The sequence below is a fragment of the Rattus rattus genome, chromosome 10, assembly GCF_011064425.1.
Source record: "Rattus rattus isolate New Zealand chromosome 10, Rrattus_CSIRO_v1, whole genome shotgun sequence".
NCBI lineage: Eukaryota > Metazoa > Chordata > Mammalia > Rodentia > Muridae > Rattus > Rattus rattus.
The window spans coordinates 67,038,144-67,061,838 of record NC_046163.1 but is presented as its reverse complement, the minus strand read 5'-3'; the positions used below and the strand labels follow the sequence as shown (position 1 = coordinate 67,061,838).

General features: G+C 45.6%; 1 protein-coding gene across 1 annotated transcript in view; it reads right to left on the bottom strand.

The window, feature by feature from the left end:
* Positions 1 to 2,538: 2,538 nt before the first annotated feature.
* The window catches only part of Ush2a (usherin), a 670,292-nt gene continuing 649,135 nt past the window's right edge, over positions 2,539 to 23,695 (bottom strand). Inside the window, exons 65-71 of the mRNA XM_032915475.1 lie at positions 21,494 to 21,732; positions 20,057 to 20,265; positions 17,276 to 17,452; positions 15,020 to 15,103; positions 11,305 to 11,549; positions 4,461 to 4,682; positions 2,539 to 2,742 (exon numbers count right to left, since the gene is read on the bottom strand). Coding sequence (XP_032771366.1) covers positions 2,653 to 2,742; positions 4,461 to 4,682; positions 11,305 to 11,549; positions 15,020 to 15,103; positions 17,276 to 17,452; positions 20,057 to 20,265; positions 21,494 to 21,732 — 1,266 coding nt within the window. The 3' untranslated portion in view covers positions 2,539 to 2,652. The remainder of the gene's footprint in view (positions 2,743 to 4,460; positions 4,683 to 11,304; positions 11,550 to 15,019; positions 15,104 to 17,275; positions 17,453 to 20,056; positions 20,266 to 21,493; positions 21,733 to 23,695) is intronic.

Genomic DNA, 23,695 nt, shown 5'->3' with positions numbered 1-23,695 from the left:
GATGATGTCATTATACAGGTGATGGCAGGTATAGGATAGAATGAGGCCTGTCGTTGGACGAGAAGGGAGGATGGGCAGGAGAAAAGTTTTAGAGAAGGGGGGAGAAGAGACAGGAGTGAGAGAGATGAGAGAGAGAAGCAGTGGAGAGAACATGGAGGCGGACGTTAAGATTCCTCTCTGCACATTCACAGGTTGTTAGGAATATTCTTAAGGGATGGCTTTGTTTGTCTAGGTGGGCAATTAGATATTTTTAGATGGATCCGAGGTTATTGTGTGGTGTGTTCTTTCATGGGGCGATTTAATTGAATTCGAGAGAGTATGTGGTGGCTGGAGACATGTTTATGACTGGTGGCAGCCTGCCTTGGGAACTGGATGGGTAGAGAGAGGCCATGGGCGGTGTGATAGGGGATGCAGCAAAGCGGGTGAGAGGCTTTGCTGACTGAGATGAAGATATCAAACACATGTATTGGGGCACTGTGGTGCCAGATCCAGTACCCAGTCCAGTGTGGGATAAAAGACAGCAACTTTTTATAATTTTACAGCAACAGAGTAGCAGCTTCATGACTGACTTACATCGTGAGGAAAATAAAGCAACCAATGAGGAGTAAACTCTCAGAGGAAACTCAGCGCCAGTGTGGATTCAACTTTCTTTTATTGCAGTGTTTTTACACAACACGAGCTTTGAAGCCAAACCGCTATGCCTAACATAAGCCGTGACGTCAGCCATGCTGACTTGGAAAGATCAGGTAGGTTTGTTCAGACTGTCAGCCTGCTACTGTTAAGTTCCATAAGAACGGTGGGTGTTTTTCCAGAATGGGAAAGAAAGCTGGAAAACACAGGTAAGTTACAGGGGCAAGCTGTATAAGGTACATAAAGGTCAAAGTTCAATACATTTTAACAAACTGCTTAAACTAGAGTTATTGATCTACTCTGTAGCAATTACAAAGACTGGGTTAAAGACAGAAACACAGGTCTAACAAAGTTCAAGTGTTTGATATGCCCCACCCACCCCAGGCTTCATGTGTCCATTACCCTGTGTTAGAAGAGCAGTCACATCACTGCTAGTTTTAAATGCTTGGGAGACTGACTTGCTCTGAGGGTTTAATGGAGAATATTCCCCCCTTTCCCCTCAAGATCGAGTGGGTCCCGGAATCACCTGTTCTCTTGTTCAGGGAGGGTGTCCGGTCATCTCTAACCAGTGTTCAGTGTACAGAAAGGAGTGTCAACAGAGGGAAATTTCCTCCATACTTCATGTGAAGCCTTGGTCAAGCAAGGGCTTTGTCTTAGCTGTACATAGATATAAACGAAAGGCCAGAGGAAGCTGCAGGCTCCTGTCAAGCCCCAGTGACCCCTGAGGACCAGGTCCTCAACTTGCCTTGACAATTAAAAAGGAGTGACTAATATTGGCCACCTGCATGGCTCTAGACACACAGCAGGGAACTCTCAGAAAGAATAAAATCATTGGAATGTTTCCTTCGCACCCCACGGGGTCACGCTCCCTAGACTGGGCCTAAGTCCTTAAGAGTTGTTGTTGAGACAACTGTTTCTCACTGACGATTCTGATCTTGACCAGAAGAATGCTGCCCAGGTGTGGGACCTCATGATCTCGCTTTAATTCAAAGCTGTAGTCTTGAGAGGCAGACCCACTGTTGCTATGGCCTAAAGATGATGTGAGATAAGACCTAGCGGACTGGTCGGTTCTCTTCCAATTCAAAGGTGTACATCTTTTGGCAAGACGGTTAAGTGGTGTTATGATTTGTACAGGCACTATGAACACCCGCTACTTTACATATGTTTAATCCAGGTCTGTGCTGTGACATTTAAGAACAGCGAGTGTCTATGAGCTGTCCTGTCACAGATTTGGGCGACAGTCCAGCATCCCCAAAGTCCAGGCTTAGACAGTTGGATCATGGGAGTAAAGAATTGGGTCTCCAGCCAAATAACTGAGTTACTACTCCCCCTTAACGCAGTTTCCACATGCCACTTGGCATCAGTCTATAAGATATTGTCACATAGACTTAGAAAATTTTCCTAGAACCTTTAAGACTGAAGGAGGGCTTTCTTGTTTTCTAGTAATAACAGATTTACATTTTATGAAAAGTACTAATCGATGATTTCACAAGTTTTCATTTTAAAACAAGATCTCAGTTCAAGCAGTAATAACCGATGACTTCAGTGAGTGTGCGAGCTGCTTAGTCCTTAGGGACAGCTATGAGAGCTGTGCACGGCTGAACCCCGCCGGTGAGGTGGACGCCACAGCTCTAGAACCTGTGCACTTGCCAAGCTGCGATCACTAGTGCCGCTGTTGCTTATAGAGTTCCTCGTCTCTGGTAGAACTAGCAGGTTGGAAAGAGCAAGACTAGCCTCTTAGCAGACTTGCTTGGATTTGAACAAGAATGTTCCTTTAACAGAGTCACAGGCAGAGCCCAGCAAAGTGCACACTTTGCTTTCCACAAAATCAGCAAGGCAGTGCAAGCATGGATACAATTTCCTTATCTGAGACAAGCAGAAAAGTAATATTTCTAGGTCTCTATTAGGAAGAATTAAACATTTCGTTTCAGTGTTTCTCAGCTTTTATCACATATGATAACTGGGCAAAAAAGGAGGGTATAGAACATGCACCCCAGGGTTCCATGTTCTAACCTCAGTTGTTTACAGGTGGGTGTCAGTAAAGGCGGTGTGCTCCTTGGTCACGGAGCTGAAACCCTTGATGGCGTTCATAAGCTCCTCTTCATCCACACACTGAAAAGCAAACCAGCCACTGCGTTAGATACAGAACTGTCATTAGCGTCTGCTCCTCATTCATAGGCCATCACTGTGATATAAGACAGGGTCAACACTAGGATGTGCTTTAAGGCAGCTCTTCCTTTAAATTCCCATCATTGAAGGGATCGTGTGCTAATCCAGCTCACAGCTAATATCCTAGCCTCCATGAGTCTCCGTTATCTGTAGACTGGGAAAACCTGAGTCTATGTATAGGTGGTTTTTCATTTAAAAGATTTAGGTAAGAAAGAATAAAAGGCAGTACATGCTGTTCACCCTGTTGCTTCCTCCACTGCACTGTGTTTATCCGCAGGGTCCCTGTTAGGATTTCATAATGAGCCGGGAACTTGCCAGGTGTTGGCACCTCACAGGCTTCCACTGACCCCTTTTGAACACCAGGCAGAAACACATGGCCACTGTCTACACCTGTTAGGTAAAGCCAATGACCTCAATTCCACAAAAAGATGACTAGTGTGTTCTCAGGTAGGTTCCAGGCACCTCTGACCCTAGGCTTGTTCTGCAGCGATGCCAACAGCCCTTCTAGACTTGCATGAAGATTATGGGAAATGTAAGTCTTCATGTGTTACATCAAATAAGTTTGTTTTGATTGAAAAAGATAATCTAGCAATTGTTTGTTTCAGCCTAATTAACTCTGGAATCAAGTGAGCTTTAATAAGTTCAAGCACGATTTTCACAAAGGGTTTTTTGGTGTGTTGGGCAAGGTCTCCTGTTTCTGCCTCCTGGTGCTGGTATTATAGGTGTCCCTACAGTACCACTGTAGTGAGGTTGTAGGGACTGGACTGCACTTCATGCATGCTGGGTGGGCACTCTACCAACTGAGCTGCAACCTGGGCCCCCGAAGGTAATTTTTAGCTTCATTATATATTTAGTCTTTCAGAGCAAGCACCAAAGGCTCAAGTGGTGGCAGCAGAGGGGATCTGATCCCTTTACCCGCACTGTTTGCCCTCAGCCACAAAGGAAGTCATGGAGTTGCCCACTTGGCAGTGAAGGGAAAGTGCACAAAACATGGGGAAAGTGAGGTTCCTGTGCGCGTGCTTGAAGCAATGGACACTAGAGAGCTAAGCCCTGTCCTCAGTGTCTTCTCTTACCAGCCCACGGCCCAGCGGATGTCTAGGATGAAAAGCACTGTAATTGGTAAAAATCCTACCAGGTCCATCTTCTCAGGCACTGGAAAGCTTGAAGCTGGTGTGACAGGTGACCCCCTCCAAGCCAGAGTCTGAACCTCTGGACTAGATTCATGGTGACAGAGGGCTGGTGACACATCTCAGGTGGTCACGTGCCTATCTAGCACACACAACCCTGGGTTCAGTCCCCTGTGTTACATTCCTGTTTGTTTTTTAAAGCAGGGACATGGTACTACATGCCTGTAATTCTACCATGTAGGAGGCTGAGACAGAAGAAACTTGTCATTGAGACTGGCATCCTTGTCTAATGAATGAATGAATATAGTAACATGTTTATCTTGGTTTTCTGGAGGTTTAAAGTAAATCAAGTGTGTTTTATGCCTTGTTTAGGTCTAATTTTGTTTTTTTTCCCTGTATTTGCTGAGTTCTTTATCACACAACAGGTCAACAGCAGTTCCTACCCTGATACCACACAGCAACACTGTTAAACCAGTTTACAACACAGTTGGTGTGCACTGCAGCGGTGTGTGTACAACAGGCAGACACACTCACCAGTCCACTGCTGTGGCCCATAATAGTTTCCCACAGTGAGTCCTCCGTCAAGGCCTTCTTGTCTGGACTATCCATGAGCTGGCTGACGCTGCGGTGGAGAGAAGTCTGGGAGTAGGCGTGGCTCAGTTGGCTTTGACTTGGAATCCGCAGTACTGACACGCTTTGGCTGCTCCGAATACTCACAGGCGTCCCAGACCTAGGGAGTCTGGTGTCGGTTAATCCCTGAAAAGGAAGTCACCGTTAGAGATGGGCAGGTGATGGTGTGTGGTTGGGAACTGGGATTCACACAGGGGATGGGAAGGGATGACTTTCTCAAGCCTCCTAAATAGAACTGAACACCTGGAATATTGTGTCCTTGATTCCCGTGTTTGTGGCAATGCTATTGGTCTCTAGGGCATTCATGTCCTGCCTTGGTGGCTGTTTTTTCCTATGGGACCAGACCTGCCAAGCAGTGAAACCAGGGGTTGGTCTGGATTAAGGTGCTCTCACCCTCTACCTTGATATGCAGCCTGCCCCTTGAGGAGCTTCTCTTCCATTTCATCTGAAGTGAACTGTATTGGTTCATGGCTGTCCACTATGAACAGTACGTATTTCATTTTCAGAGTTCTGGATATGTGTGGGGAACGGTCCCTCCCTTCTTCTTATAGGAACCTAGGGTCTGTACTCACCAGCTCAGTCATTATCACCGGCAAGGCACGGTGTCTCCTTAATTATAGTCTAAGATGTGCTCTTACAGTAAATCCCAGCTGACTGAGACACCTGGAGTCTCTGATTTAATGGTCCCATCAGTAAACACCTCTGCTTCTCACTGGACACTCAACACAGCATGCAAGAGATAAGCTGGCATCCATGCAGCACACAGGGGTACCTCAAAATGCATGGTGTAACTTTTTAGGGTGACACTGCTGGACACATCAGATATATCAGCCACAGAATCAAACTGAGAAGGAAAAACAAACGGGTGCATCAGTCTTCGCTTAGCATTGGTTCAGGGGTCCAGAGCCAAGATGGCTGAGGAATACCCTTCACACTGCTCTATGACAGAAGAGAGTTTGAGCCAAGAAGATGAACTCTGGACATCAGAAGTGATAGGAACCCTGAAGAGGAAGAACAGTCAGCAGAAAGTGACCTACAGCACAGAGGGGAGCAGTGCACAGCATTGTCAGTGGGGTCCTGTCAGGATGGGACCAGATGCTGCTGGCATCAAACAGGCAATCTGAGGCATTCACAGAACTTAGAAGCAAAAACCCTGGTGTGGGGAGATGATTGTTGTAAAAGCAACTGCTAGGTAGGGCTGTGGCTTAATGACAGAAAACTTCCCTAGCATGTGCAAGGTCCTGCATTCAGTCTCAGCACAAATTAAGATAAAACAGAGAAGTGATTCCCATGAACCAAGGAAGACACTTACTTTAAACCTTCCCCAAGACCATACCCAGGCCCTAACAGCCCCCTCTTGATGACATCTTGGCATAGAAGCCAAACAATAGGCCTCATCCAAGCGGTAGTATGTATACTTGGGCCAGTATGTGTCCTTACCTTTCTGGACAGATGATTGTTCTCACAGGGTCCTGCAGCTGCATTGGCCACAAGCTCACAAATTGAGTGGGGCGGGAAGGGTCTTTCTACACTGCAGTCAGACTGTAGCCACTGCTGAAAATCCCTGGTTTTATTCATGTCTCCACAGATACAGCAGACAGAAAGTACCAGGAAAACCCAGTAGGTCCAGAAACACAAGTGGCCCAGGCCCCCACCAACACTTACCTTCCACTGCGTGTGATCTAGGGAGTTCCCCTAGCAACTTTGGGACTGCAGCCATTGTAGGAGCATACCAGTTTCACCTGTGCTTTGGGAGCAACCCCTTTGGCTTCAGAACACAGTAACCAGTGGCTCTAACCTTGTCAACTCTGCATAAGAGGATCTATAGGAGCTCTCCCTCCTAGCTGGTAATTTAAAGACTGGCTACAGGTGGAAGAAGGTGATCACTCAAGCTTGGCCCTGGGGTTCAGGGAAAGAGTCTGTGTATATCAAATCCAGAAAGGTAACTATCAGCCTCACAAGTGTTACCCTACAACAGCTCTTCCTTTAGGGACATCTCCATCCAGGCTCTGAAGCAGTAGGGCCATTAGAGAACAGAGCCACAAGCCTTAGCACCACCCATACTTGACTTGTGAGACCAAGAGAAAGTTGTCTGCATGTCCTCCCTAGGAGTCGGTATGGCAGAGCACAAGCCTAAATGAAACACTGTGTTCTAGATAACTTAGGGAAGGGACAGTGCAGCCCATGGACTTGGAGCCGTACCTGCTGGTGCCATGCGTGCTTGTTCCCTGTCTTCTGCATCGTCCTTGCCTACAGGGCTAAGGAAGGTCCACAATTGATTGGCCCATGATGCTATCGCCATCTTTGAACATCTGTGGTACCTGAAAAGTGGCCCATCTTAAGTGGGCTCAAGAACTATCACTGTTGGGCCACAATGCTTCACATCTCCTGTGCTTGCCCCAAAGAATATGCCTCTCTCTGTACCCATGCTACCTAGACTGGCAGCTGCTCACTGCCCTAGTGCTACTGGAGCTGAGTCTGTTGGGCCTACAGACACAGGCCTTCTAAGCCCATGTCTACCTCAAAACAAATCAGTACGATCACGAACTGCTGCAGTCTATACTGTTAGGACTTCAGACACACCTGATAACGAGCCGAAGATGAAGAGACACTGTTTTAAGCTGTCATCTGGTTGTCTCATATAGACAACAACCTTTTCCCTATAAAAACGACTTTATAAAAATGGAAGAAGAAATGTTACTGTAGACATATTAAGAATTCCCCAAGAACACATCCAAATTTGAAGGAAATTTGCAAAGTTCCTGAAACAATAAACATGATCCTATGGAAACTAAGATATAAATACAGGCAAACAGTGCAAAGAATGATGGGATAGTGTGGAAGGTGAGCGAGGGATTCACTGAGAAGTCAGGAAAAGAATCAAGAGCCTTTCATGGATGAAATGAAAAAAAATTTTTTGAAGGAAAATTTCCACAATACCATACACCAAACTAAAGAAAGAATTCAGAACTTGGGAGACAGGTTACTGATACTAGCACATGAGGATGAAAATGGGCCAATGAAACTTACAAGGCTCTTTAGTGACCTAATATTTGCATCTTGAGAATTACAGAAAGTGAAGAAAAAGGTGCTGACAAAACTCTCTCATAAAATAATGGCTGAAAATTCCCCAAGGGCTGGTGGGTGGGAAGGAGAGCTGTATGTAACTTATGGATTGGGCATGGCTGTTGCACAGACCAACTTACAACAGCTATGGCTATACACACAAGACTAAGCCAGTCAACATTCCAGCATGTGCCACTCCTGTCAGAAGAGCTATTGGCAGTTGGTGGCTGCTAAGAGAGGGAAACATGGTTTTCTTTGGGGATGTAGCCACTGATAGGTTTCCCATGCTCCAGGGGGTAGCCCTGCACACCCATGAACATATGAGCAGTCTCAGTTGTACTGGGGGATTGGTATTAATAACAAATTGTTAAAAAGCATTTTGAGTTTAGAAGAAGATGGATAATGGTGGGGGAATTAGAGGGAGATAATGGTAAATGGATATGATCAATATATATTGTATAAATATATGAACATAATAACACATTTTAAAAATCCAAAATCTTAAAAGATAAGGATATCAATGAAAGAACCCAAACTAGCTTCATCCAGAATAGCTCTCAACCACAGTATATTTTAGTAAATATTGTGTGTATGACAAAGAACTCTTAAAACATTAAGGGGCTCACAGAAAATTTATAACTAGAAGAGAATGGTATTGCATATTTAAAATAAAGAATAGGAAACATGCTAAAATAATACTCCCTAAGTAAAAGTCTTTCCTGTCTTATCTAAAAAGGAACTTAGGAATTTGACAATAGTAAGAAACAGAGGCATTCTACCTAGAAATGAGGGGATGGTAACTGCTGTTGTGAAAACACAAATGTGTAAGACTCATAGGAACAGCACCCCAAAGAGATTTAAAACTAGACGCTGCCAAATCAAACAAATATGAGGAAAGCAAAATACAGCTATCAAAATGACAGAAGATGTTAGAATACCCTTGCCTATAAATGGATTAAAGTCACCAATCAAGAGATGATAGATTGGTAAAATTAATAATTAATTTCAAGTCAGATATAGTGGTATACAACTATAATGTAAGTAGATGAGAACCAGAGACAGGAAGATTATGAGTTGTAAGCCATTCTAGCCTCCCAAGGTACATAAAGCAAGAGCACAAACAAAAATCCTAAGACACAACTATATGCTGCCTACAAGAAATTCACTTCATTGCTTCACTATAAAGATACACCATGTATTCTAAAATAAAAGTTTGGAAAAATATATATCACACAAATGGAAACAGAAAATTATCTGAGCTTAGTAGTTTAGGTCTGTAATCCCTGTAAGTGGGGAGGTTGATGCAAGAGGATCATAAGTTCAAGGCCAGCCTAAGCAACTAAGGGAAATCTGATCTCAAAACCAAAAAATGGGGTGGGGAGGATATATGTAGCTCAGTGACAGAGTGTTTTCTTGGTATATGCAAGATCTTGGGTTCAGTCTCTAGTGCTAAAAAAAAAATGGGACAGGAATAGCTACATTCATTTCAGATAAAATAAATCTTAAAGTATTTACAAAGAGATAATCATAGAAAAGTACCTGCTCAAGAAGTGACACACTAATTGTAAAGATATGTCCATGTTCTGGTCTGAATGAAAATGGCCCTCATGTTTGAATGTTTGGTTCCCAGTTGGTAGAACTCTTGGGAAAGGATTAGGAGATTTGCTAATGGAGGTTTTGAGTTTCAAAAGGTTGAGCCATTCCAGGTTTACTTCCTCCACCACCATGGTTGTCTCAGTTTATAAGGTCTCTTCTACTGTTCCAGTGCTATTCCTGTCTGCTGCTGTGCTCCCTGACATGCTGATCATTAACACACCCTCTGAAACTGTTAATACCTTTAAATTTTATATGTTAGCTTAGTCATGGTATTTCTTCACAGCAATATCAGACAGTGCCTAACATGGCTTCCCAATACAAAGCAAATTTAGCTCTTACGTAAAGGACAGACTAATTCAGTAGGAGCTGGGTATTTCAACTTCCAGATCTCCTCACTGAGCACATCTTGCAAACACAAACCATCAAAGACACCTGCACAGAAACGTACTTCAAAGCTAACATTCCCAACAGGTACTGGACAGCTCATCCACCGGCAGCACACAGATTCCCCTCATCAGGGTCTTGAGGACAGAGCGATTAAGCAACAAATAAAGACTCAATCAATTGAAATAAGATTGGTATATCAGAATTCTACTCTAAACTATGACATTTTCAAACTGCAATCTAAGAACAAGGGGAAAGGAAAGTGAACAAATATGTATAAGTTGAGTAATACACTCCTAATAACCAAGAGGTAATAATGGTCCCCCAGAGAAATTCAGTCATAAAATCTGCTATGAACAACTATGAAAAGCTGGAAAAACTAGAAGAAATCGGTAAGTTTTGAGCATATACAATATACCCCAAAGTGAATCAAAGTGAACAGAAAATCTGACTAGTAGTCAGCAAATAGTGTTGAAACAATTAAGATTCTTTCATCTCAGGGCTGGGAAGATGACTCAGCTGTTGAGAGTGTTCATAGCTCCTGAAGGGGACCCAAGTTTTGTTCTTAGCTCTCATATAGAGCATCTCCCAACTGCCTGTAACTCAAGCTCCAGGGGAATCTGATGCCTTCTGGCCTCTGCAGGCACCTGCACTCACACACACATATTTATACACAGACACATAAACATAATTAAAAATAGTATAAAATCTTTAAAACTTTAATCTTCCCTTTAAAGATGTCTGGGATTTGATGGCTTTACTGGAAACATTTAAGGGATAACTATTTCTATACTTTGAAAAACTATTCCAAAATCCAAGATAACCAGAATTCTTTCAAACTCTTTATGAAGCTTACATTACTTTGATACTAAACCAGACAAATATAGAAACCAATAAAATAAAGCATACAGTACTAACACACACACACACACACACACACACACAGGCTCATGCTCATGCATACACATGCTTATGCTCATGCACATGCACACGCACATACACACGGGCTCATGCTCATGCATACACAGAATCATGCTCATGCACGCACACACACACACACACACACACACACACACACACACACACACAGCTATAGACTCATCCCCAATAAACACAGGAGCAAACATTCTCATTATATATTAGTAATTGAAGTTCAAGTTGATGCTTATATACCAGAGACCTGAACCAGCCTACGTGCAAGTGCAGATGTGCACAAGACACTTATTTTTAACTGCTTTCCAAGTCATCATCAGAAATGGACTCCTGAAATAGTATTTTCCTTCACACACATGTGTGATGATCAATGGAAATGGTCCCAGGCATGCAAGGGTGGTTCAACATATACAACTCAAGAAATGTGATATACTGTATCAATAGAAGAACATTCTGCCTCTGCAGAATAAAGGCAGTCACGTATTATACTTGGACAAAAGGGAAAGGTATTTCTCTTTTTTGAAAGAGGACAGTGATGCCCACCCATCCTTACTGCTGTTAACACAGTACCAGAGTCTTTGCAAAAGCAGTTAGGCAAGAAAGAGGTTTAAAGGATATCTAAACTGGAAAGGAAGAAGTTAAATCACCTGTTTGCTGGTATGACTTTATGCACAAATACTTCTCCAAACAGCCGTCAGAGTGATAAGTGGATTCATAAGAATAAAAGCATTTCCTGGCCACACCAGGAAAAGTGTCTTTCCATACATACCACATGGGTTTCCCCTGGTGGGTAGACGCTCAGTGGAGCCATTCGTTTCTGAAGAGGTACCAAGGGAGGTCTCTCTCTGATACATGGTTCCTTGTGGATTTTTCTTTGTAGAATTAAGGACAGGAAAATGGCCAGCAAGATCAGGCCCAGCATGGCCATTACCATAATGAACCACAGCTCACTGTAGAACTCTGTGCTCTTGGTGCCTGCTCCCTTCTTTCCTCCAGGGCTTGTCAGCACCAGGCCTGCAAAACCCAGGGAAACAAAGTCTTTCAGAAGGCAACCTTGTGGTTTTGGGTGCTGTTATTTGAGAAGCAGAATCTGTGATTGATTCCAATCTAATCATTGCATGTGAGCAAGAGTGCTGGCTTGGGTGTGCTGCAGGGAGAGTTAGCAGCTCTCAGTACTGCAGACCACCATGACCTTAGAAAGAGTGGTTGGTAGACAGGAGGCAGCCATCTTTAAAGGAGGGCCTCCCCATCCTGGCGGTACGTCCTGAGCGGTGAGTGGGCTCTAGCAAATCACCAAGACATGTGCTGAGTATACCCAAGTATACCAATGGTGTTTCCTGAGCAGTGAGCTCCCCCAAGTCACCAAGACATGTGCTGAGTATACCCAAGTATACCAATGGTGTTTCCTGAGCAGTGAGCTCCCCCAAGTCACCAAGACTGAGGGGACCCAAGGCTCCTTCACCTCAGGCAGCAGCTCTACTCCTCGGAGGGTTTGTGCAAACTGGAGTTTGAGATATCAGATCTTTCCCATTGAGAATATCAACAGTGTGTTCCTACTACAGTTTTCCCATGGCTTGTCGCTTGGCCTCTGTTAATTAGCCAATGTTCTAAAAGTCATCTCAAATATACTGGGGGGGCTCCTATAGAGGGAAGGACCAGTCATGCCTCTCTCCTAGATCTGTGTGCTAACGTTGATATTATCCTCTAAGCCTAGGGCAGCCAAAGTTCACATGGACATTCAACAAAGTTCAGTGAGTGTTCCAGTTTGCATCTGTGTGGGATGCTTGGTCCCTAGGACAGCAGTGTTTGAGGATGAGTCAATGGCTATATCATTAAGGTTCTCACCTCACCAATGGGCAAATCCACTGGCAAGGTTGTGCCTTGATGGGCTGTTGAGACACAGTGAAGCCTGGTTGGAGGAAGTAAGTCACTGAGGACATGACACGAAGGGTGTACTTTGGACTGAAATCTCTGGAGCCCTGAGCCTACATAAACCTCTCCTTATGTTGTTTTTCTCAGATCTTTTGTGACAGTGAAGAAAAGCTGGATAACACTGAGCTCTGAGGCTTTCTAGATATGACGGGTAGAATTACCTTATATGTGGGGAGAGGAGAGTGACACAGGGTCGGGGGAAGGGACCATGGGCTCCCTACAGAACAGTATACGGCAGTAGAATCATGCCATTGGTTGGCTAACTGGTAGGGAAGGTCTTACATCAGCTGTTGTCCTTTTGCTGAGAATAGCTTTAGAGATTCATAACTATGGTGCAGCCACTGCCTGGGCTGGCCTGAAGCCGAGAACCAAAGCCCTGCCTAATGAAAGCCAAAGACCAGAGGCAGAGGAGAAGCTGATGGCACTGAAAGCCCTGTGCTCTCTGCTTTCTGGACTCCTCCCAGCTTTGAGCAGATCAGAGTCAGAGGGCAGGGAAGCTGTGCCAGGGCTTCGTGTGCACATCCTCAGGGAGAATGCTAGGAGGGGACTTAAACAAAGTTCACACCCCGAGTGGAGGGTACGCCTTTGTGAACCCAAGGGTGACATGGTTTGTAAAGTCACTGATGCCCTGGGCCTCTTCTTCCTCTCTTCTGAAACAAAGGGTTGAAGACAAATCTCCAGCAGGCTGGAAGCGCTTTCACGGTGAGAAACCGTATGGTGTTTGAAAACTGAACCTTGGCTTTGCAGGAGAAAGGAGTTAAGTTTTTCCGTGTGCGTGGCACAGGGCTGGGACCCCAGGGACATCCAATTGGCTCCATGTGCTCTTTGCTCAGGGGTACACAGGGAAGGAAGGGCAGGGTGCCTGGAGGAAGCCTCCAAAGGGGAAAACTCAGCAGCGGGAGACTCTGTCTGTTTCTTTCCCGCTTGGAGGCTGCCTTCAGGCAACAGAACAGGGACTCTTTAGAAATTACAGCATGAAAATTAAAAGTGACTAGAGTTGTATGCTGGGCAGCGCATCTCAGAACCAGCAGTCCACTGAATTCCCCTCTCTGCTCTGCCAAGAGACCTCCTCCAGACACAAGGGCTACCTTCAGCCCTGCTTTCCTTACTGTGGGAAGCTCCATTTGTCTCAAGAGCTGACTGGAAAGTCGCTGCCCCATGATAAAGGCTGAAACGGGACCCTGTCTAGCCTTCCATTTTCCTTTCAGAGTTTAATTTTAGTTTGGGGGCCCGGCCTTGTTGATCAAATGCCAGGGTCTCAGTTGGGGTGAATTCCTGTGTTTGGAAGCTGGCTACAAAGAAAATGCTGACTAACCACAGTCAAACGAGTCTGACTCTGAACTGATGTGGAATACCAATCAGTCCCCACGAGGTGCTGGGGCCCAGCATCAGAATCAGGGGACAGGACTTACTTCAAAGACCACAGTCCTCTGTCCCTTCCCATACGTATATGTGTCAGGGACCTGAGGATCTATGTAACTAAGGAGCACTCAGAGCTGGTCCTTATTCACACGTAAAGCAGAGAAACGCACTGAAGGAAACGTCCCAGCCAGGCGTGGGTAGAAGACCACGTTTGAGTGACTGAGCATCTACACAGGTTTGCAGAGCATTCCTGGACTACCCAACTGGGAAACTGGATTTCTTGACATTTATCCAATGAAGTCTTCTCTGTCTCACAGCTCTGAGTACAATGGGATTAGTTACGTGGGAAGGGCCATGTTAGCTCTGGGATCTACGGCATGCCCAAATATGCACAGTATGGGGGAAGAATATCTGCTGATTGAAACAAGAGGGGAGGAGGGTTGGGGAGAAACATTCAGAGGCCAACCTTGGGTGACAGTCCTTGCCTTCCACCTTATTTGATACGTGGGCTCCTGTTGCTAACGGTGTGCTAGGCTAGCTGGCCTCTGAGCGTCTTGGGACTCTCCTGTCCCCACTTCCCATTTTGCTTCAGAAGCACTGCCATTACAGACTGTGACGCCATCCCTGCCTTTAAGTGGGTCCTGGGGATTCAGACTCAGGTCTTCATGAATGTGTGGTGAGGGTTTCCCTCGCTGAGCCATCTCCCTAGCCTGTAAGCCATCAGCACCCATGAAGGATACGGATAGAAAGGTCCCCAGTTCACTTTAGGCTCTGACCCCAGAACATCATTTGGCCCATCAGGAACTGAATTGGCCACCTACTGTCTCCCACCTTCTTATCTTCCCTGGACTCTCGCTGCCACCATTCTGTAGAGGAAGTTATATAATTATTTAGATAAAATATTTGTTTAGAAGGGAAGTTTAATCAGGTCTCTCTGGTGTTGGCCATACTGACAATTCAGTGACTTGGCTTTTGAAAGTAACCCTAATTCCTTAGCTAACAGAAGTTTCATTAGGACCCGTAAAGTTTGTTTCCTTCTTTCCTTCCTTCATTCTCTCTTTATGACACACCATTTTCTTCCATAAAGTCTACCAGTTATGTATTAGCAGTGTTTAGGCACAGACATTTGCCTGACTCTTGAGGACAGTGAATAGCTGCTACATTAAACACGAGACAAGAGAGACATTTACCAAATCCAGTAGTGGCATCATACTGGACCAATGGAGTCTTAACACTTCCAATGTCTGTCGTGCAGGTGACCTGGAAGAAGAAAGCTAGACAAAAGAAAGACCGGGTAAGTGCCCAGTGTTTACCACCAGCTAACAGGGGCGTCGTCTGGAAAGAGCCATGAAACTAACACCCCAGAGCGAACTGACTGTTAACGTTACCCATGGTGGTCAGTTCTGTGAGGGGTTGTCATGACTGTTAGTTGATGTGGGTAACCCCAGCCTAAAAGTGGGTGGAACCATTTCCTTTTCCTGGTTTGGGGTTCCTGGACCTTACTGAACAGTGGAGTGGGTGCCGTGTGCCATCCGTGCATACATTCATTCCTTCTCTCTGCTCTTGACTGGCTGAATGGGACCAGCCATTTTATGTTTCTGCCACCTTGACTTTCCCTCAGCGATGGACTGTAACCTGGAATTGTGAGCTAACACAATCCCTCTCTCCTTTAACTCCCTGTGTCAGGGACGCACCAGAAGGGAAACAAAGACGGTTTAGATGTGAAAGGTTCTGCCAAGGCAAACTATGTCACAGTAGTGATTCTTTTTTCCCTGAAGTGATGTTGCTGGGAGGGAGACCTTGAAGAAGCTCTACCATGTGTTACCACACCACAGGCCCAAAGCTGTGGCCAGCGGATCACAAATGAGAGCCCTTGTGAGTCAGAATAAATCTCTTCTCTTCGTAAGCTTGTCTTAGGCATGGCGAGAAAAAGCTGACTGACATCTAATTTGCAAAGTTCTAATTAAAGAGTCAGTCAGCAGAGGGGCTAATGGTAGCATTTCCATAAGGGTGGGGAGAGACCAGAGCGTCTACCCAGAGTGGCAGGGCAGTGCTGGCAGAGGATCTGGACCACACGGGAACAGAGCCTGCTCTGCACTGGATCAACACCTTTTCCTTTTAAGACTTTCAGGAATTCCATTCTTGAGTGGAGAGAGCTCAGAAGGAGACTGATCCAAACCATGTGATCCAAATTCCCATTTCAATTTTTCTTTTGCCAGGACCCTGTGCCTCTTGCAAGGTCACACAGATGGTTGGAGGCTCACTCAGGTAGAACCCAGATCCACCAACTGTCAGGCCATCTTCCCTCTACAGCAAGCTGCCCTAGGTGACCAACAGCCGTGACAGTGTGTGTGTGTGTGTGTGTGTGTGTGTGTGTGTGTGTGTGTGTGTGTGTATCTCACTTGGGCTAAAACTCTACAAATGTAGCAAGGGAGTCATCCTTCAGCTTCAACAAAGAGGCCATTCAAGGACCCAAACGCTCCAGGGTTGATTTACGGTCTAAATCCAATGCACGTTTCAAACGGTTCGGTCTCCTCTGGCCCTGTGACCATGCAGGTGACTTGAAAACCTGGAGTACCTTGTGGAGTCTTGTTTCCAACTGAAAACCAAGACAGAGGAATGAATACAGCTAGAAAGGAGGATGGGTAGTCCTAGAAGGTAAGGAAGGTTCTGGTAGGGACTGTTCCCACGAGGTTTGGGGAGCCCCTCACTCGGGCTGTAGGGCTGGATATGGTCACCAAGTGTTCTGGGAGCTTTTTTGTTACTTTGATAAACACCATGACAAAAAGTGACTCGGGGGTGGGGAGGCTTAGTTGACTTGGATTTCTAGGTTACACTCCATCCCCGGGGAACGTCAGGGCAGGAACTGAAGTAGAGACCAGTGCAGAATAGTGCCAGTGGGCTTGTTCCCTCTGGCTTGCTGAGCGAGCTTTTGTACATGGCCCAGCCCCCCATGCCTAGGCAGGGCACCACCCACAGGGCACAAGAAACAAGAGGTGAAACAAGAAAATCCCTCACAGATGTGCCCACAGGCCGATCTGATGGAGGCCATTCCTGCCTGAGGTTCCCTCTTCCTGGGATGGTAAAAACTAACTGGCCTACTGGTGACACTGTCGGCAAGTGGGGACACAGCGGGGACACCCTGGAAGTTTCCAGGACAGCTGCTGACTAAGCGTGTTAGTTGCTGTTTGTCTTGTGAAATGGACCTGCCCTCTGGTCTCCCTCCTTCCTGTAGGCTCAACTCTCCTGGAGACAGCGCTGTCCCAGGATGTATCCAGTAACCAACAAGGAGGAGACCCATATTCTGAGCTGTGGGATTTCTACAGACAGTGGCCTTATAAACTGAGGAATTTTGGTGACGAGCCCCCTCAAGTCACCTCTCTGGTTTGACACTTCCTAAAGCTGGGGACCAGAGCACCTTACAGAGAAGAGGGTCGTTTACTAACTTTTATCCACTGTCCTTGGTATGTAGAGGGTGGTGTCTAGGCCGTTGTACACCCTCCGTCCTCCGTCGGTGACCACGTACTCCTTTAGCTGGCCATTCAGGACAAAGGTGCCACTCCAGTCCACCCACACTGTGGATGCGTTGCTGTCCACTGAGAATAGGGCTTGGTACTGAGGCACTGTGGGGGAGAAAAGCACAGCTCCTAGACACGGGAACTTCCGGGATGGATGAGCGGGCTGCATTTAGAAGAGTGTAAACAACAGTATAGGAGATCAGACAACCAACCAACCAGACAGAAACAACCCTGGGTGTTGCTAGAAACCCATTAGAAATAACAAACTGGGGTGGAAGACAGGAGGACGGCCAATGGGGACGTGTGTGAAATGCTCTCAGCAGCTTTGTGCTGCTTCCGAAAATCAATGGCCAGTGCTGATTTATAAATAAAACTATTAACACACAATGGGTTTGCTTAGCAACATAACCCGGGGCTCATATTTTGCTGTATTTTCCCTCTCCGACGGATGAAGTGTCCTTAATGCTATTAACTACAGTACACGGCTATTTTTCATATCGGATCAATATTTATTGCTATGAAGCCCCAAGGACTAGGTGAAGTTAATTTTTTTTTCTTTTTTCTCACCAAACCAAACTGCTTAGATGGTGAATTGTGCTCTTTTGGTACCCATTCATTTTAAAGCTTTTCCCTGAACCATTTCTAAGATAGTTAAAAAGGCCACAAACACCAGTCCAAGCCTCATAATTCATGGCCCTGACTAATCCTTCAGTAGCCGAGTACATTAGTACATAATCAGGCTCGGTTCTCCTGGTATTCTGTCAGACCTGGAGGCAACCTGGTACACATTTACAGGTGTCCTCTCTTCTTGTTTTAAGTTCCTGACTGAAACGGAACGGGAGACTTCAATGGTAGTTCATCGTCAAGGTGAATATGTTGCTGAGGGAACAATGGAGTCATGAACTATCACAGAGGGGAAGAGATTGGCTTCAGGAGACCTTGCTTTCTCCAAAATAAGCAAGATATTTATAAAGTATCAAGATATATATATATATATATGTATATATATATGTGTGTGTATGGATATATATAGATATATGGATATATATGGATAGATATATATGGATAGATTTATATGAATATATGGATATATACACATATACACACATATATACATTTATGTATATATATATCCATATATGTGTGTGTATATATATCCATATATATATCCATATATGTGTATGTGAATATATATATGTGGATATATATGGATAGATTTATATGGACATATGGATATATACACATACGCACACACACACACACACACACACACACACACACACACACACATATATATATGATATATATATATCGCCCCAGCTGGCTGTTAAGAAGGGAGGGATGTGAATGCATTGGCTACATTATTCATGTCAAAGGTTACAACAGGTAAGGGATAATTATGTTTTGTAACATATGGTTTAGACCATAAAGACACCGGTGCGCATTATATGTCACAGCAGGAGACTTAGAGAGAGAGAGAGAGAGAGAGAGAGAGAGAGAGAATATGAATGAGAATGAATAGCAATGTGCCACCCAAACCAAGAGTCGTAAAACCCTCTTCAGTGGCTGTGTGTTTCCAGCCCGGGCCTGCTTTGCCTCACAGGCCAATCCGCAGTTTTATTTTTCTGAAGCTCTCTTCTACCATACTGGTCTAATAAACCTCCCTGTGTCCTAGCAGGATAAAAAAAAAAAAATGGAACTTGCAAATTTTAAGGAAATAAATGTGATTTCTGTCTTTTAGGATTTGGAATCGTTGATGAGGGAAAGAGCAAGAAATCAAAGTAATGGAGACTCAGGTTTATGTAGCTGCCCGGGAGGGGTCTGAGGAAACAGGTAGTGGGGCTGTGCCTTGAGACAGTTGATGCCATTTAACCCTCAAAACACCCCAGTGAAGATTGGGCCCTGGGGCTGGAGAGAAGGCTCACCAGTTTAAGAACACTGGCTGCTCTTGCAGAGGACTGGAGTTAGGTTCCAAGAGAATTGGATGTCCTTTTCTGGTCTCCATGAGTACTATGATGTGCATACGCACACGCACACAAATTTTTAAAAACTATAAAGAAAGAAAGAAACTGATTTCTCTCAGAGGTCAAACACCTCGCCTAATAATCAAGGTAGGAAGTGACCAAGCACTTGAACCCAGAGCTGCGAAAGTAACTCCACGCCCACTGCCTTTATAATCAGAATACATTTACTACTTTACCATGTGTGCTCCCCAGTGGTAGGACGAAACTGGCTAATTCTGGTTGTCAGTTAATCAGGAGTTTTGTGCTTGTCAGTCAAGTTAGCCATTACTAAAAATTAAGCCCTATAATCTTAATTATATTTAAAGGCCAATACATGTTAAAACTCTTAACGTTTTACTGTTATCCGTCCGCCCAGGGCTCTTTGCCTACTTGTAACAGAATGATGAGCTCTGTGATGATCACCCACCTCCCATTCTCTCTCCTCTGCCTCTCCTCCCTCAACAGTGGGAGGACAGACATCATGGAAGCGGCTCAGCCTGGCCTACATAGTAAGTTCCAGGCTAGCCCAGACTACCGACTTGTCCTGAACATTCGTAAATGCCATGGAGTTTGCTCTAGTCATTATGGACGTGATGTCTCAGTGGTACTCCAGGCAACTTCCGGTCACATGGACTTCCCCGGCTCACACGGGCTTCCCCGGCTCACGTGCGGCATCTCCTGTGCGGGGAATAGCCCGGGTACTTACTTTCCTTCTTGGTGCGGAAGTTGGTCCACCCGGAAGCCGTGCTGCCCGCTTCATTGTGGGCCACCACTTGCACCCCGTAGGCCGTATTAGGCTGAAGTCCCGCCAGGCTGGCTCTGTGCCCAGGGCCCCAGTACTTCCTCTCCGTGGGGCTGGGAGGGCAATGTGGGGCTGAATCCGGAGGGCAAGCCCGGTGCAGCTGCAGTTCATAGCTGGGACAGGCATGGGTGTGAAGAAGGAAGACAGGTAGTGGGTTTCATTGCTTTTTCAAAGTTGCTTAGATTTGGGGGGCAGGGAGGCAGACATTTTTGCAAACGTTTTGAAAACTCCATTTTCAGGAAACTGCTTTCGGAGACCCTGAGTTGATGCTGTAGGGGAATGAGATGTGTAGGAAGGTGTGTGGGAAGATATACGGAGCGTAATCATGTACACACATGGATTGTCATACAGAAGCTAGTCTGTGTATAGGTGTGTGGCTGTTCCATACATGTGCACAAGCCAGTGTGAGTACCTCATAGACCAGAGGACCATTGTGGGAGCTGTCTGTTCCTTTTTTAAAGTTTGTTTTTAATGAGTATGGGTGTTATGATTGCATGTATGCCTGTATAGCATGTATGCCTGTACGGCATGTACACACTGTACCAGCAGAGGCCAGAAGAGGGCGTAAGAACCACTGGAACTGGAGTTACACATGGTTGTAAACTGCCGTGTGGGTGCTGGGAATTGAACCTGGATCTTCTGAGAGCCGTGCTCTTAACTGCAGAGCTATCTCTCCAGACCCATCTCTACCTTATGTTTTGAGGCAGACCATCTCCCCCTGGTCTGGCGCTTGCCAAGTAGGCGAGGCTAGCTGCCCCGGGTGTGCCAGGGCTCTACCTACCTCTGCCATCTCAGCACTGGGACATCTAAGTATGGGCTGCCACACCTAGCTTTTCGTGTGGGTTTTTGGACCAAACACGGGTTCTTAAGCATGGTAAGAACTCTAGGTGTTCAGCCCTCTTGAGGGGGATTCATTGTTGTCTTTTATGTAGAAGAAAGAAAATCCCCTTCCCTCCAGATTATTCCGAGTGAAGACTTTTTTGTTCTTTGAGACGGTGGCCCCTTCTGACATTTTAACGTAGTTCAGAGCAATTCCCAGCTAACGACAGAGATCTCTTTTGCTGTGGCTGAGGCCGGCAGTCAGTGCATGGTTCCTGAGAACCCCTAGGGCAGTGTCTTCTATGAGTGAACACAGACACAGTGCACTGTGTCGCTTGTTTCAAGATGCATTCGCTGTTCATCTTTCTGTTGGTTGGTTCGTGGCTTAAATACTTTTCAAGGAACAAAGCTTCCCGAACCAGTGCTTTGCCTTCTGGGTGCACTCTTTGGGGACTGCAGGGCAGTCATAGGCCTCTGCGCCCTGTTGTGTTTGGTTTACTAATCTGTTCCACTGACAGTTACCTGTGAATGACACCATTGGGGAGCCGAGGGGGAGCCCACTGGAAGGAGGCCATCCTTGAGCCCAGTGTCTGGACCTGGGGAGGAGACAGCCCTGAGGGTGGGGCAGGATGGGTCCTCAGCTCAGCTGTCGGCCCTCGGCTGCAGCAGTTGAAACAAGTGCAAGCCTCAACTCCAATGGCGTATGTGGTGAAGGGTCTCAGGTCATGAAGGGTCTGCTGGGTGGCCATGCCTTCAGACAGCTGCAGGGGGAAGGACCAGATGAGACTGTCACAAGTCAGAGACGGGGTCACATGACCCCACGCCGGGCACTTTGGGAGAAGCAATGAGATTCTCAGCAGAATGTTAACTCTTGGCATGGCCAGTCTGGATGGTGGGGTGTTTATAATGTAAGAGTCCAGTAAACAGAACAGGTAACAAGAAAGAGGTGATAAGGCGTGATGTTATCCCTTACCTAACCTTAGGAACGAAAATGGAGCCAAGCACACAAAAGATAGGTTGAATTCACTGACTTTCCAAGGGTCTCTCCCTTGCAACAAAGTGAAAAAAAATCATAATCTGTATTTGAATTATCTTTTTTACCACTAAATTTCACCTTCTACTACAATAACTTGCTTGGAACTTACGCATCCAAAACTCCTTGGGACCTGTATCAGAGGCGGGTGCAAATATTTAATGTTTGCCAGCCCCGCCTCCTCTCAGAGTGGCTTTGCAAAGCCACCTGTCTTTGTAGAGCTACAAACTTTTGACTTATTTGGAGCAAACTTTTGACCTCACTTGGAAAAGAAGTGCTCAGAAGCTGGGAATTAATTTCCACATAGACATGAGTAACATAATTAGGGAGCTACCTGTTATTTTTTTTAAATGCATACAATGCACTCCACATAGAAATTATTTGGGTTTATTAATATTATCATTTTATAAGCATGGATAATCAAGGGCTGATTGTATTTACATCATCTATATTTATTGAATATGAAACCCTGTAGAACATATGCTAATGTTCCGTTAGCATTCGCTGGGAGCCTTGCCTGTGTATGGTGCTTCTTGGGAAATTGTGTTTCCACACCGGGCATGCTGGCCTCAGAGGATTTCTCCATACTTGCTCAAATTGTTTCCTAAATTGGTCTAAATAATTCATAATGTAATACTGGGAACAAAGTATTCTCATCTCCACTTATTCCTGAGCCACAGGGGAGAGAGCCCAGCCATACCAGAGAGGCAAAAGAGTAGGCAGTTTTCAGTGTCCCACCTACAAGATGGAGGTACTGGCTTAGCTGGGGGTTCCTAGCTATCAGGAATGTCTTTCCTGTCAAATAATAAAAAACTTTTGTTTATGACAAGAAATTAAAATATTTTTATCTTCCCCACCTTGTAAACCCTTACGCAAATGTGTTGCTACCCCTACCCAGAAAAACTTTCATGTACTCCCCCATTCTCTGAATGTAAGTGACTTAAACTCCAGACTGTGAGGTGAGACCCAACCAATGGGGAAACGACAGTCACCACCCACATTAGAATAAACACCGAGTGAATTGTCCGTCCCCCTCCCAGTGTGCTTGCTAGCTGGGTTTAGGTCTTGGCATCCCTTTGAACAGAAACAACTGGCTTAGCAAGCTGCTTTTGCCTCCTTAGTGTGTTCCACTTTACAACAGGAGTGCTTTTCATTGTTTCTAGCCTGGCCTCTCTTCTCTGCAACAGCTCAGTGTGAGATCCCCCGCTCAGTTCTAGCTCTTGACTTCCCTCAGATGTGTTAATGTAGGCAGTGGGGTCAGCACTGTGCTCTGTGGTCTGCCTCTTCTGAGAAGACAGTGTGCGCTCTCTCGAAGGCACTAACAGAGACTGGATTTTCCTTTCCTTAGAGATCTGTGTGTATCAAAATCGGGAGGTCCCGGAACATTCCTTGCTTCCTCTTTCCTTTTCCAAATTAACATTCACTCCATCCACCTCATCTTGCAGACTGGCTGTCATTCTTCAACTACCTGGCCTCTATTTTTCTAAATCAAATTAATGTCTAAATTAAATCAATGTACAACGGTTTCTGCTCCTTCCATCTCTGGAGACTTCAGTGCTATCCCTGTCACCGCAGTTCAGATGTTTTCTGTTCCCTAAAGGGGGCAGCCTCACAGCAGGACTCCTGTTTCTCAGAAGTCAAGTGAAGGCAGACTCACGGGAAGGGAGGCAGGCAAGGGGCCAGAGCACCAA